This window comes from Cornus florida, unplaced genomic scaffold (genome assembly GCF_030987335.1).
Source record: "Cornus florida cultivar Cherokee Brave unplaced genomic scaffold, ASM3098733v1 CherokeeBrave_3.0.0_Hap2_Chr09, whole genome shotgun sequence".
Lineage (NCBI taxonomy): Eukaryota > Viridiplantae > Streptophyta > Magnoliopsida > Cornales > Cornaceae > Cornus > Cornus florida.
The window spans coordinates 65,339,601-65,351,175 of NW_026775579.1; the positions used below are offsets into that span (position 1 = coordinate 65,339,601).

Here is an 11,575-nt window from a genome sequence, read left to right on the forward strand (position 1 = left end):
TGTATTTATTTTGCCAAATTACATAAATATCTCTTACCTCTCTTGTCAATGATTAAAAATTTAATTTTGCCCTTCCAATACTTGAAATGACAGCAAATATTTCATGTGGAAAAAATAAATTAAGTGAGATTATGAAATGAATAATAACAAACTTTAGGAGAAGTAAGTTAAATTTATCTTATAAATTATATATTTGTTTTGCCAAATTACATAAATATCCCTGGTAGTAAAAAAATTCAAAACTTTAATAGTGTGAAAAAATATTAGGCAGATTTTGAGTGCATTTGATTTGTTTAACATCGAAGCAACCCCACCATAGAAACATCATTTTGTTACTTTTAACGTTGACCCTGCACATCAAACAAAATGAATTTGAAGATTGTATTTGTATATATATATATATGTGATAGAAGATCTGGTACGGCGAAAAGCATTCATGAAATTAGTAGTTACTTGGTTGCAGTCGTTTCATGAATTAATGAAGTGAAAAAAGGTAGGTCAATTGCTTATAAGTGGATCATGTTTATTGTACCGTTATTGGGGGTCATGGTGGGAACAAAAGTCAAAATGTGGGTCATTTTGCACGTTATGAGTAACATGATTACTTTTTTATTTTCTAACAATTAAAAACATTTGATTCTAACATCATTTTCCTCTTAGAGAGTAAATACATACTTTATTTATTATTGAACACTTGAAATTCAAAAAAATATTAAAATAATTCTTAATTTGTAATCAGTACTTAAAAAGTTCAAATTCAATTTTAAAGTAGAGATGGAGATGTGAATGAAAATTTAATTTTAAGGAATGAATTTTTAGGTTTATAGAAAAATGCTTACTTGGCCACGCCTCCTCTTCTCTCAAGTGTGGCATTTGAAGGGTGTATTACTGGTCAAAGAAAAAAAAAAATAACTACTTGAACATATTAATATAATTATTATATATTGAGCATTTTTGTTGTTTATAGTTCGTTATCCTCTTCTTAAATAAAAGATTGAGAGTTTGAGTCATTCAAGAAAATTTTGTCGACAGTGCTTCAAAACATGTATTATTGGTTACTCAATGGCATAACACCAACTCCAAATAATCACGTAAAGGTCTCTAAAACCTTTCCTCATAACATGTATTATTGGTTACCCAATGGCATAACACCAACTCCAAATAATCACGTAAAGGTCTCTAAAACCTTTCCTCTTATTATATGGTGGACTCATAAAAAGTGATAATCATAACTATGATTTTGTAGTTATCTGTGATTTAGTGATATTTTTTCTTATTTTAAGATAGTATAATTGTTATGATATTTCAATTTGTCTCTTAAAGCATCCGTTCAATTTAAAAATTGATAAAAATTATAACCTTCACATTAATGAGGGATTTGTGCCTTGATGCGGGTAAAAAGTGGAGGAGTGTAATTGTGTTTCTTATCAACAAAAAATAAATAAATAAAAAAATAAATAACAATAATAATTGGAACTTTTATTATTTTTCTTTAAAATAAAAAATTGAGAGTTAAGTGCTATTTATATATATATATATATATGGTCCAAAAAGCCAAAGAATTGAAGAGCACTGATACTGTGTGATGCGCACCTGAACTGTGATCCATAAATAAGCAACGTGTCAGCTGAAGGCACCACCGACACTTGACTACATGGACCCTACCTTTTACCGCTCACAAAACAAATGGTTAAAAACTGACTTGTGACACCTATTTGTTGGAGCAGTAAAATTCAATTATAAAAAGAAAAAAGAAAAAAAAAAAGGAAGATGAATCAAAATAAAATTAGTTAAGCTGACATGTCAAAAAATTCAAAACAAAATCAAAATGTACAGGAAAAAAATATTTTTATATTGTCTTTAACAAATTCAGTTTATCAATTAAGTGATAACTCTTGATCATATGAGCAGCACATATTCAGTTTAATAATTATATTATAATAAATGGTAATTTAAGTGCAATATTTTTCCAAAGTAGATTGTAGATATATATGCATTCCCTTATACATAAATGTTATATGCATTATATAAAAAATTAAGGGTTGTTTTTACCCCCAACTTTCTTTTTCTTAAATGACATACTTTTTTTTTTTTTTTTTTTTGGAATTCAAATATTGCATGGAAAAAAGAGATATCCAGCACCTTAAGCTAAACCTTGATGGTCATTTATCTTTGTTTCCTTTCCATCGTTACTTTTTATTATTGATACAATTAAAAAAAAAATTATAAATTTTAAAAATTTATACATAACATACTTTATCAAGTACATATAAATATATACCATCGCTTTCGGAATCGTCCAACTTTCAAGATGTTACTGATAAAACTCACATCATCTCATTTGTACTTGTCTGAATTAGATGTTATATTGTTAGAAAATAAAATGTTCACTTTTTAGTAATACATAATATAACATACTTTTTCAACATGTAAAATTGCTAATCACTATCCCTTAAAGACTATCATTTTCTTCTCTTGATCATGTAGTAGAGGAAATAGTCAATTAAACGTTATATATATATATATATATATATATATATATATAGAGTCAATTAAAAGAAATCCTTAAATCTATTGGACTTTTTTGTAATTTATGAACTATTAAATTCCAAGAAATTAGTTGACGGATTTTTTTCTTAGATTAGTCAAGTTTGGTCAATTTAAATTTATATGAATCATGAAATTCATTCATATTAATATTCCTATGGCAATCCACTGGATCATTTGAGTTATACATGCACAACACTTGACTGTACATGTACAGTACCTACAACTCGAATGAGATCGATGCATCAAGCTTATAACTCAACGTGTCTTTTCATGATTGGCAAAGCAAAAATGTGGAGCATTGCCTCTAAAATGTACTTGATCATTACCCAACTTTCATCACGTGTGACGACTGCAATCCATCAGCAAATCCTTAATCCATCAATGGTACGTAGGAGATTCACAATTTGTTATGGTGGCCCTCACACACTATCATTTTCTTTTTACTTATTTATTCATTTTAATTTAAAAGTAGTTGTGATCTAGCAATTTATATACTTCTCGTACTTAATAATCTGAAAAAATAAAATAAAAAATTAATTGTTTTTTTTTAAATGATTAATGTCACGAGTTTAGTAATTTACCCAAAAGGGCAAAAGGTAATAAAATGATTATATTGAGTAATTACCGTTGAAAATCTGTCTAAGATTGGAGGGAGTGATTCCAAAAGCTAATCCTATTGAGAGAATATAGAGAGATAAACTTCACTGTCGATTATATATATATCATCCATATCGATATACATATATATGTATATAGGTAGAAGTGTAAACTTCAATTTACGTTTCAGAGTGGGGGAATCAAGATTTTGAGATTTACCAGAGACTTAGGGTTTATCTTCTGGGCTAATGCTCGTGTGAAGAGTTTATCTCGTTATAGGTAATTACGTACATATCGGTTTGTATATACATTGATTGGTATTCTACTCTATAGAGAGAGAGAGTCATTATCAGCCGAGCTCTGGTTTTGTATGAGTCTCTTCCGGGGAACTTCATTTTCTCTCCCTAAACACTCTCTCACTAGAATTTTTTTAGTGACTAGTGGATTGGGATTGTGATTGGTTTCTATATATAAACTTAGAATTACACTTGAGATTGAACTCTACTGGTGATATATAACGATATAAGGATAGTCTTTCAGCTCTGTTGTGATTGGATGGATGTAGAAAACCCCTCACTCTCTCTCTAGAGCTAGTGAGAGAAAGGGATTGTGAGGATGAAGTAAGTGTTTTTGGGTAACAACTCACGATAATTGGATCATGATTGTCTGAGTTTTGGATAGTGCTCACTCTTTGTAAATTTCAGGTATGTTTTCTTCCGCAACTACTTTTTTTTAATTTTTTTAATTTTATTGTTGTATGTCTTTTTTGTTGGAATTGTTATAAACCCAAACAAAAGAAGGAATTGTTACTCAAAATATGATTTTTATATGTTTGCTACATATAATTCAATTGACTCAACCATATTTTTTGGCATTTATATTGTGGATCTTGTTTAATTTCTTTTTTAGTTTGAGGTACTTTAATTGTAAATTTCATTTGAACTGAACTTGACTTGTATTCTCTCTGGAGATTAAAGAAATCATTCATGGTATAAAAATGTTGTCATCTCTATATCCAATGTATCTATTCATTTATCTTTGCTCAATTCTTCACGCTGTATTTGCTTTTCGGTTTTGATCTTACAAGTACTTATATGGTTGTTCTAAATCAAAATATGCTACATCGCTTTTGGGATCATGGATCTAGTAGGAAAAATTGGGAACAGATCTTGTCCTTAGACACTCATTTTCTTTCATGATTTAGCTCATTTTGTTGAAGACCTTTTCTAGGTTTCTCTGTTTCTTCTTCAATTTTTTTTTGTTCTTTTTGGTTTTTGTTTGAGTCTTAAGAGACCGCCATTTTAATTCTTTTCATGTTTTAGCTCATTAAAAGAGATATCTTTTCTGGTTTCTCTTTCTTTCTTCAATATGTTTGTTTGGTTTCCAGGTTGGAAAATGTCGAGGCCACTCTATCGAGGTGTATCTGGTGGAGGGCGATTGTCAGGGAACGGCCATGATTTCTTGAATAACTCTCAGATGAAAGACATAACAGAAATGGAAGATACTGATAGAAATCGGTCATCTTCTGATCACACATCCATATCATTTGGATTTCCTATTAATTCATCCTCTAATGGTATTAGTGAGAATGTTTCAGCATCCAATTCATCATTTAGTACGGGAACCTTGAGAAGTCGGCACAAATTAACTTTGCTTTTTCTCAAGTTCGGTTTAGTTGTAATTGTGATTCTTGCTTTTATTGGATCCTTTTGGTGGACAATCTCAGTCACGAATTCATCAAGTGATCACATACATCATGACAAGAATATTCAAGACCAACTTGTATTTGACACAAAAACAATCTTAGAGATCTCTAAAGGTTCTGCAAAACTTAAAGAGTTGGACTTCTGTTCACCCGAGTCTGAAAATTATGTTCCCTGCTTCACTGTTTCGGAGAATCTTGCTTTGGATTTTCCTGAAGGTAAGGAGTATGACCGCCATTGTGGGCGTGGGTCAAGGCAAAACTGCTTGGTTCTTCCACCTGTCAATTACAAAATTCCTCTTAAGTGGCCCACTGGAAGAGATGTCATTTGGGTTGCAAATGTTAAAATTACCGCACAGGAAGTACTTTCCTCTGGAAGCTTGACCAAGAGGTGAGTGGAGTGTGCTGGTTTCTTTTATTGAGAAACTCTTGTCTCAGATCCTGAATTTTATTTCTTATTCCGTTCAATTGGGTTGTAGGATGATGATGTTGGAGGAAGAGCAGATCTCCTTCCGTTCTGCATCTCTCATGTTTGATGGGGTTGAAGACTACTCTCATCAAATTGCAGAAATGATTGGGCTTCGAAATGAATCTAATTTTATACAAGCTGGAGTAAGTGGATACTGGTTGCTTGTTATAATCAGTGAGTTTAATATATATGCATTTGTTTTGTTGCTGCACTTTCATTCTTCATGGTGCTTAATCTTGATGGTTGGCGTATATTACAGTTCAGCGTTATATGTTTTTTGCAAATTTGAAGTTTTGAATCAAAGTATATCGAAACTTCTTAGCAAATCTATCAAATTGTCACCTCAGCCTGAACATATGACTTTGCAAGTTGCAGTTGAGTGAACATATGATTAGTCTATTGTCACTAATTACCACAGAACTGAAAGTTAGAGAGTATAAATTGATGTGTATTGCAAATACTTTGTAAATATTTAGTTGCATAAATTGGCGTAATGCAATGATTGTATATTTTCTTTCTATCTGCATGTCTTATGTTTGGGCTTTATGTACTTTTTCTGTTTATTTCTAATTATAAATAATGATTTATGTAAAAAGGATTTTCTGGCACATTGAACTTGGACTAAGTTTTGAAAAGATCTGATTTGGACGTCTACTTGCTTTTTTGTAAAGAAGTGTGCATGATTGAATACATGAGACTCCTCAATCCAGATGTCAAGTAATTTTGCAACTAATGGTCAATAATTTATACCTATCATGTCTGCAATGATTGACAACTATTTGTTTGGGCAATCATAGAAGCATTTGTTCATTTATTTATTTTTTCTTTAGTATATTCTTCTGATACAGAAAAAGAAAAAGAAAACGAGACTCACAGATAAACAAAATAACTGGATTTATTTATTTATTTTTAAAATTTTCAGGTTAGAACCATCTTGGATATAGGATGTGGTTTTGGTAGCTTTGGAGCTCATCTCTTTTCAAAACAACTGTTAACTATGTGTATTGCAAATTATGAAGCTACAGGCAGTCAAGTTCAACTAACTCTTGAAAGAGGTCTTCCTGCAATGATTGGTTCTTTTACTTCCAAGCAGTTGCCATATCCATCTCTTTCCTTTGATATGTTGCACTGTGCACGATGTGGCATTGACTGGGATCAGAAAGGTATTTTGCATAATCTATTTGCAAAATCAATACTTCCTGTAGGATACTCATACATGGCAGATACATATATGTTAATGATCATTTATTGCTTTGTTTTCGTGATTTTGTGTGTTAAGTATCTACTTTGGAGAAGATAGTAGTGAAGACAAGTAACAGCAAGAGGGCTATGTCTATTGTGCTTGCAGATTTTGAGTACAATAAAAAAATCCAAGTAAAGTGTAACTGTAGCTCCATTAATATTTGAAGCTGGTCAAACTGCTGAAATAGACATAAGATGTAGACCAAAAGCAATATTTCCTTTTATTGTTCACGTGTCCAGCATCTTTGAAGATTACTATGTCTATGTTTGTGAATAATGGGAGAATGGGAGGCTATATGATTTTCTTTATGGATATGTTTGTATGGATCATGCTTCTGTTTGTGGAAAAATGAGAGAACAGTACCTGGCTGATTGTGGGTCTGATTGTGGGATAAAAATGTTTGTGCTGTATGTTATGTACTTGTGATGTGGGATAGCAAAGCTCCTTCTTGGAGGTAAAAATGTTGGTGTCAAAAAACAAATTGGAGTAACTGTTTTTACAAGTACATATCCGAAGGACAACTTTCTCTATGTTATGGTGAAGATTAAATGCCAAAATTGAAGGGAAAAATTAGTGAATATTTTGTTGTGGAGAGGATAGAAAGTTCTCGTTGGAATGATCGAAACTGATGTAACTCCTTATTATAATACCTGGCTGCGTCTAACTTGTAAACTAAGATCTAAAACCAGTCACCATTTGGTGAATATCTTCCTGCACTTTCATATAGAAAAGGAATAAGTTTGTTTCTTCATTTTTCAACATTGGATATCATTCACTATGGTTCTCATGTTTTCTTCTGTAATGTCAAAAAGTTAAAAGATTCAGCACACCCTGTCTATCTTTAAAGGTAATCCATAAAACCAATCTTCCGTAGTTTGGACTTGAGGTTTCACTGAGTTGAGTAGACTATCTTAGGTTTCTATTTAGAATAGTGATGTCGCAGAGTTTCTACTTTTCTTGAGTTTTGCTATGGATACTGAATGGATGGTTGGACTAGTATGATTTTTTTTGCTCATTGTGAAAAGGCCAGCTGAAGAAGGTAACCAAGAACTTATGTTCTCCTCTTTTTTTTTTTTTTTATTATTATTTTATTATTATTTTTATTTTAAATATATATAATCTTCTAAGGCATTACATGAGACACTATCTATTTGTTGTAAAGGGTATCTGGATTTCAGATCCATTAATATTTGATGTAGTCAGTGGTAATATATTGCACATGTGTGCGGCATAAACATAGTAGTCCATCGAGCATAAGCTTTGTCCATACTTATTTTATTTAGGTTCATCTTGGAAGCTATCAATACCTATGCAACTTGTGATTTCATAAGGGAAAAGTTGAAGAACCTGTTGATTACTTATTGGTATAATAAAGTAAAGTTTCTGGAAAGTAAAATTTGGAGTTTTGTTTGGCCAATTTTACAGAAGAGTCTGATACACTGGAGTCTAGACATCTTTTAAAGTTTCAAGAATTTTATGTATTACTTTTGGGGCCTCTAAAGGCAGCACTCCTCCTTGCAAATACCTTTTGCAAAAATCATGCTTCATCTCTTGTTTAAATTTTACCACGAAAGAACAGGTTGATGTGATGCACAAATACTTTAGTTTTGTTAACTATAGAATATTTAGCTGGTTTCTTAGCATCAAGTTGTATCGGTTGTTGAATTTAGAATGTTTATAACAATTTTGCTTTTTCTTATGCGGTGCAGATGGTACTCTTTTGATTGAAGTTGACCGAATCTTGAAACCTGGTGGATACTTTGTTTGGACTTCACCACTTACCAATGCTCAAGGATCCCTTCGCAACAAAGAGAATCATAAAAGATGGAATTTTGTGCACAATTTAGCGGAAAATCTCTGCTGGCATATGTTGTCGCAACAAGATGAAACCGTTGTGTGGAAAAAGACTAGTTCAAGGAATTGTTATGTTTCTAGGTGAGGAGACCCCCATGATTAGTTCCTTACTTTTCATTTAGTTTTGAAGTATATGTATAATATGGAAGGACGGTCATTTGACCATAGGTAATCCTAATTTGTGGTAAAAATTACATCTTTTTTTTTAGGAAACCTGGTTCCGGTCCTTCCATTTGCAGCAACGACCATGATGTTGAATCTCCATATTATCGACCACTCCAAACCTGCATAGGAGGTACTCAAAGCAGTCGATGGATTCCTATTGAAGAAAGGGCAACTTGGCCTTCTAGGGCTAAATTGAACTCAAGTGAACTAGCAATTTATGGTAATGTTTATGGTCATCTCTGCAGTATTTTGTGCAGTGAACAACAACATTTTGATAGAAAAACAATTGTGTGTTATGTTTGCATTGACTATCAACTCTTTTGTTTTATCAGGTTTGCATTCAGAAAGTTTTGCTGGGGATGAACATAACTGGAACGCAGAAGTTCATAATTATTGGTCTCTTCTCTCACCACTGATATTTTCAGATCATCCAAAGAGACCTGGTGATGAGGATCCTTCTCCACCTTTTAACATGGTCAGAAATGTTCTAGACATGAATGCTAATTTTGGTGGTTTCAATAATGCTTTATTGGAAGCTAGGAAATCTGTATGGGTCATGAATGTGGTGCCTACAAGTGCGCCCAACTACCTTCCCTTAATCCTTGATAGAGGATTTGTTGGAGTATTGCATGACTGGTAATTTCTACTATCTCTTTAGCAAAACTCATTTTGTATTGCTGGTGAATATTGGTTTTGCATTGACATTCTTAATAATAAAACATCAGATAGTTGAACTCTATCACTGTTGAAGCCTCAAACTATTTCACAAAATGTCCAAGTCACTAATTTGCTTCTGCATCAATTTTGCCTCTATATTTATATTCATTACTATTTTTTATTACAAAGCCCCCAAACTTCATATCTATGTTGATTGGAAAAAAGTTTTGTATCCTTTCTTTCTACGGCGTGATTGATGTGTTATTTGAATTTAGGTGTGAAGCATTTCCAACCTACCCTAGAACTTATGATATGGTGCATGCTCAAGGATTAATGTCGCTTGAAACTGCTCAGCAGCGTAGCCGCAGCTGCACTATGATGGATCTATTTTCTGAGATAGATCGATTACTTCGTCCAGAGGTACCTTAATCGGTCATTTTATTTCTAATTCATTCTCTATTGATCCCTTTTGTTCATTCTATGGAAAGGGTGGAATTAGTGGTTGATTGTGGGCCAAAAGTATGCGGAATCAATTTGCCAAAAAGAACACCATGACCTAGAATGTTGATAAATTCTACATGATGCAAGGCATTTACTTACAAAAATAATATGTGATATATATCCACAAAGTTGTCTATAACCTATATAGATAGTGGCAATTAACACCTTTCACAAGAACTTGGGTGCAGTGTGCTGCTGTTGTGTAACAACTGCTATGAAACTTCCCATTTCATTATCTTCTCATTGACAATTGCTATTGTTTTATTTACTCCTCTAATACTTTCATGCAGTACCAAGGCTTGTCTGAATTGCTATTACACATGACTTGTGTGTGAAACTAGATCGTAGCAATATGTTATTTTATAGAACTGTCAGGCGTGTTCTAGCTCTGTTTTTCTCTGTCACTGCCATGTGTTAGATTTGCTAATCCATTTGAGATTTGTGCAGGGGTGGGTGATATTCCGCGACTCTGCTTCTCTCATCGAATCAGCAAGAGCTCTGACTACACAATTGAAATGGGATGCACGAGTCGTAGAGATCGAGAGTAACAGCGATGAGAGACTCCTCATTTGCCAAAAGCCTTTCCTCAAAAGACAAGCAAACTAATTTATGTCCCGTGTAAGGGAGCCCAGCAGTGTAGATCATTAATATTTATCTTCGTTTTGTGGATCTAAAACTAATCAGCACAGACTTCCACCAATGGATGGGGGAATCAAAAGTTTTGAATAGAAAGAAAAGTGCAGAGAGCAGATTGGTTCGACGTGGAGCCGACCACCACTCTTATGGAGCCGTAAGGCATACATAAGGCCATGTAATTACAATTGAGGTTGCAGGGTGAGTGATAAAAGATAGGATTATATTACATTTTGCTTCTGATGTCTCATTATAACCTTACATCAACACAATCAATTAGACACTGAAGAAAATTACACCAATAAGTGTATTTATGTGGTAATTCTTTGTTTATTCATTTTTCTCTCCTTTCCTGTTCTGTCTTTTGCCATATTAGTAACCTAATGTTTATTCATTTTCTCTCATTTACTTTACATTTACAATTACAGAAAGAACTTCCAAATGCTACTTGAGTTTTCTTCCACTTTACTAAGATGATTCTACTTAGTAAATGATTCTACTCTCTCTCTCTCCACACAAACTCACACACATTAAGATCTTGCAATTCTTATTTATGGTTAGAAGAGTGGAAGGAAGAAGGGAAAGAATAGAAATGGAGGAAAATGTTTTGTTGTTTTAATATAAAATTTTGGAATGAAATGAAGGGAAATAGAAGAATTTAGAGGGGTTATAAAAACCCATCAACAATTGTTTTGCTATCCTTTCTTTCAAAAGTGGATGAAAATGGAGAGGGAGAGAGAGGATAGGAGAGACACCTGTGTTTTGTTCTTGCTTATAAGTTATAACTTGTGAAAGTGAATTCCAGTTTTGCTCTTGCTATGCCCAAAGTAGAACAATCATTTTATTTTTCTCTACATTTTACTTTCCAAACAAGACATAAGGTCAGTAGTATATTTTTTTCCACTTTATTAATCAGCCAAACAAAGTCCACATAGAGGTAATTATAGAAGAAGAGGAAGACCAAAATTGATTTGATTAAAAAAGAGAGAAAAAGAAAAATTTATACATATATTTAAAAAAGAAAAAAGAAAAGAAAAAAAAAGAGTAGAGAGCACATGCTAGGGTGGTTACTTTGTAGTAGCTTATGATAGAAATAAGTTGTTTAAAAGTGAAAGAGCAGTATCTTTATGGGCCCATTCTGCAAAATTGTACTTGGTTTTGGGTATCCCTGAAAATGGGTCCGCATTGGTAAAATAAACATTCT

General features: G+C 32.7%; 1 protein-coding gene across 1 annotated transcript; it reads left to right on the top strand.

Annotated features, from left to right (window-relative positions):
- Positions 1-3,233: 3,233 nt before the first annotated feature.
- Positions 3,234-10,729, top strand: LOC132274163 (probable pectin methyltransferase QUA2). The gene is made up of 9 exons (XM_059775356.1): positions 3,234-3,851; positions 4,535-5,240; positions 5,329-5,461; positions 6,241-6,481; positions 8,271-8,496; positions 8,625-8,800; positions 8,913-9,216; positions 9,513-9,657; positions 10,186-10,729. Exons 2-9 carry the CDS (start codon positions 4,543-4,545, stop codon positions 10,342-10,344), a joined length of 2,082 nt encoding a protein of 693 aa, XP_059631339.1. The 5' UTR covers positions 3,234-3,851; positions 4,535-4,542; the 3' UTR covers positions 10,345-10,729.
- Positions 10,730-11,575: the final 846 nt, after the last annotated feature.

Bases quoted from the DNA above. Each gene is read 5' to 3' on its own strand.
- LOC132274163 (XM_059775356.1), top strand. From the start codon at position 4,543: ATGTCGAGGCCACTCTATCGAGGTGTATCTGGTGGAGGGCGATTGTCA. The intron at 5,241-5,328 runs GTGAGTGGAGTG...ATTGGGTTGTAG, and splicing joins TCTGGAAGCTTGACCAAGAG to GATGATGATGTTGGAGGAAG. The intron at 8,497-8,624 runs GTGAGGAGACCC...CTTTTTTTTTAG, and splicing joins AGGAATTGTTATGTTTCTAG to GAAACCTGGTTCCGGTCCTT.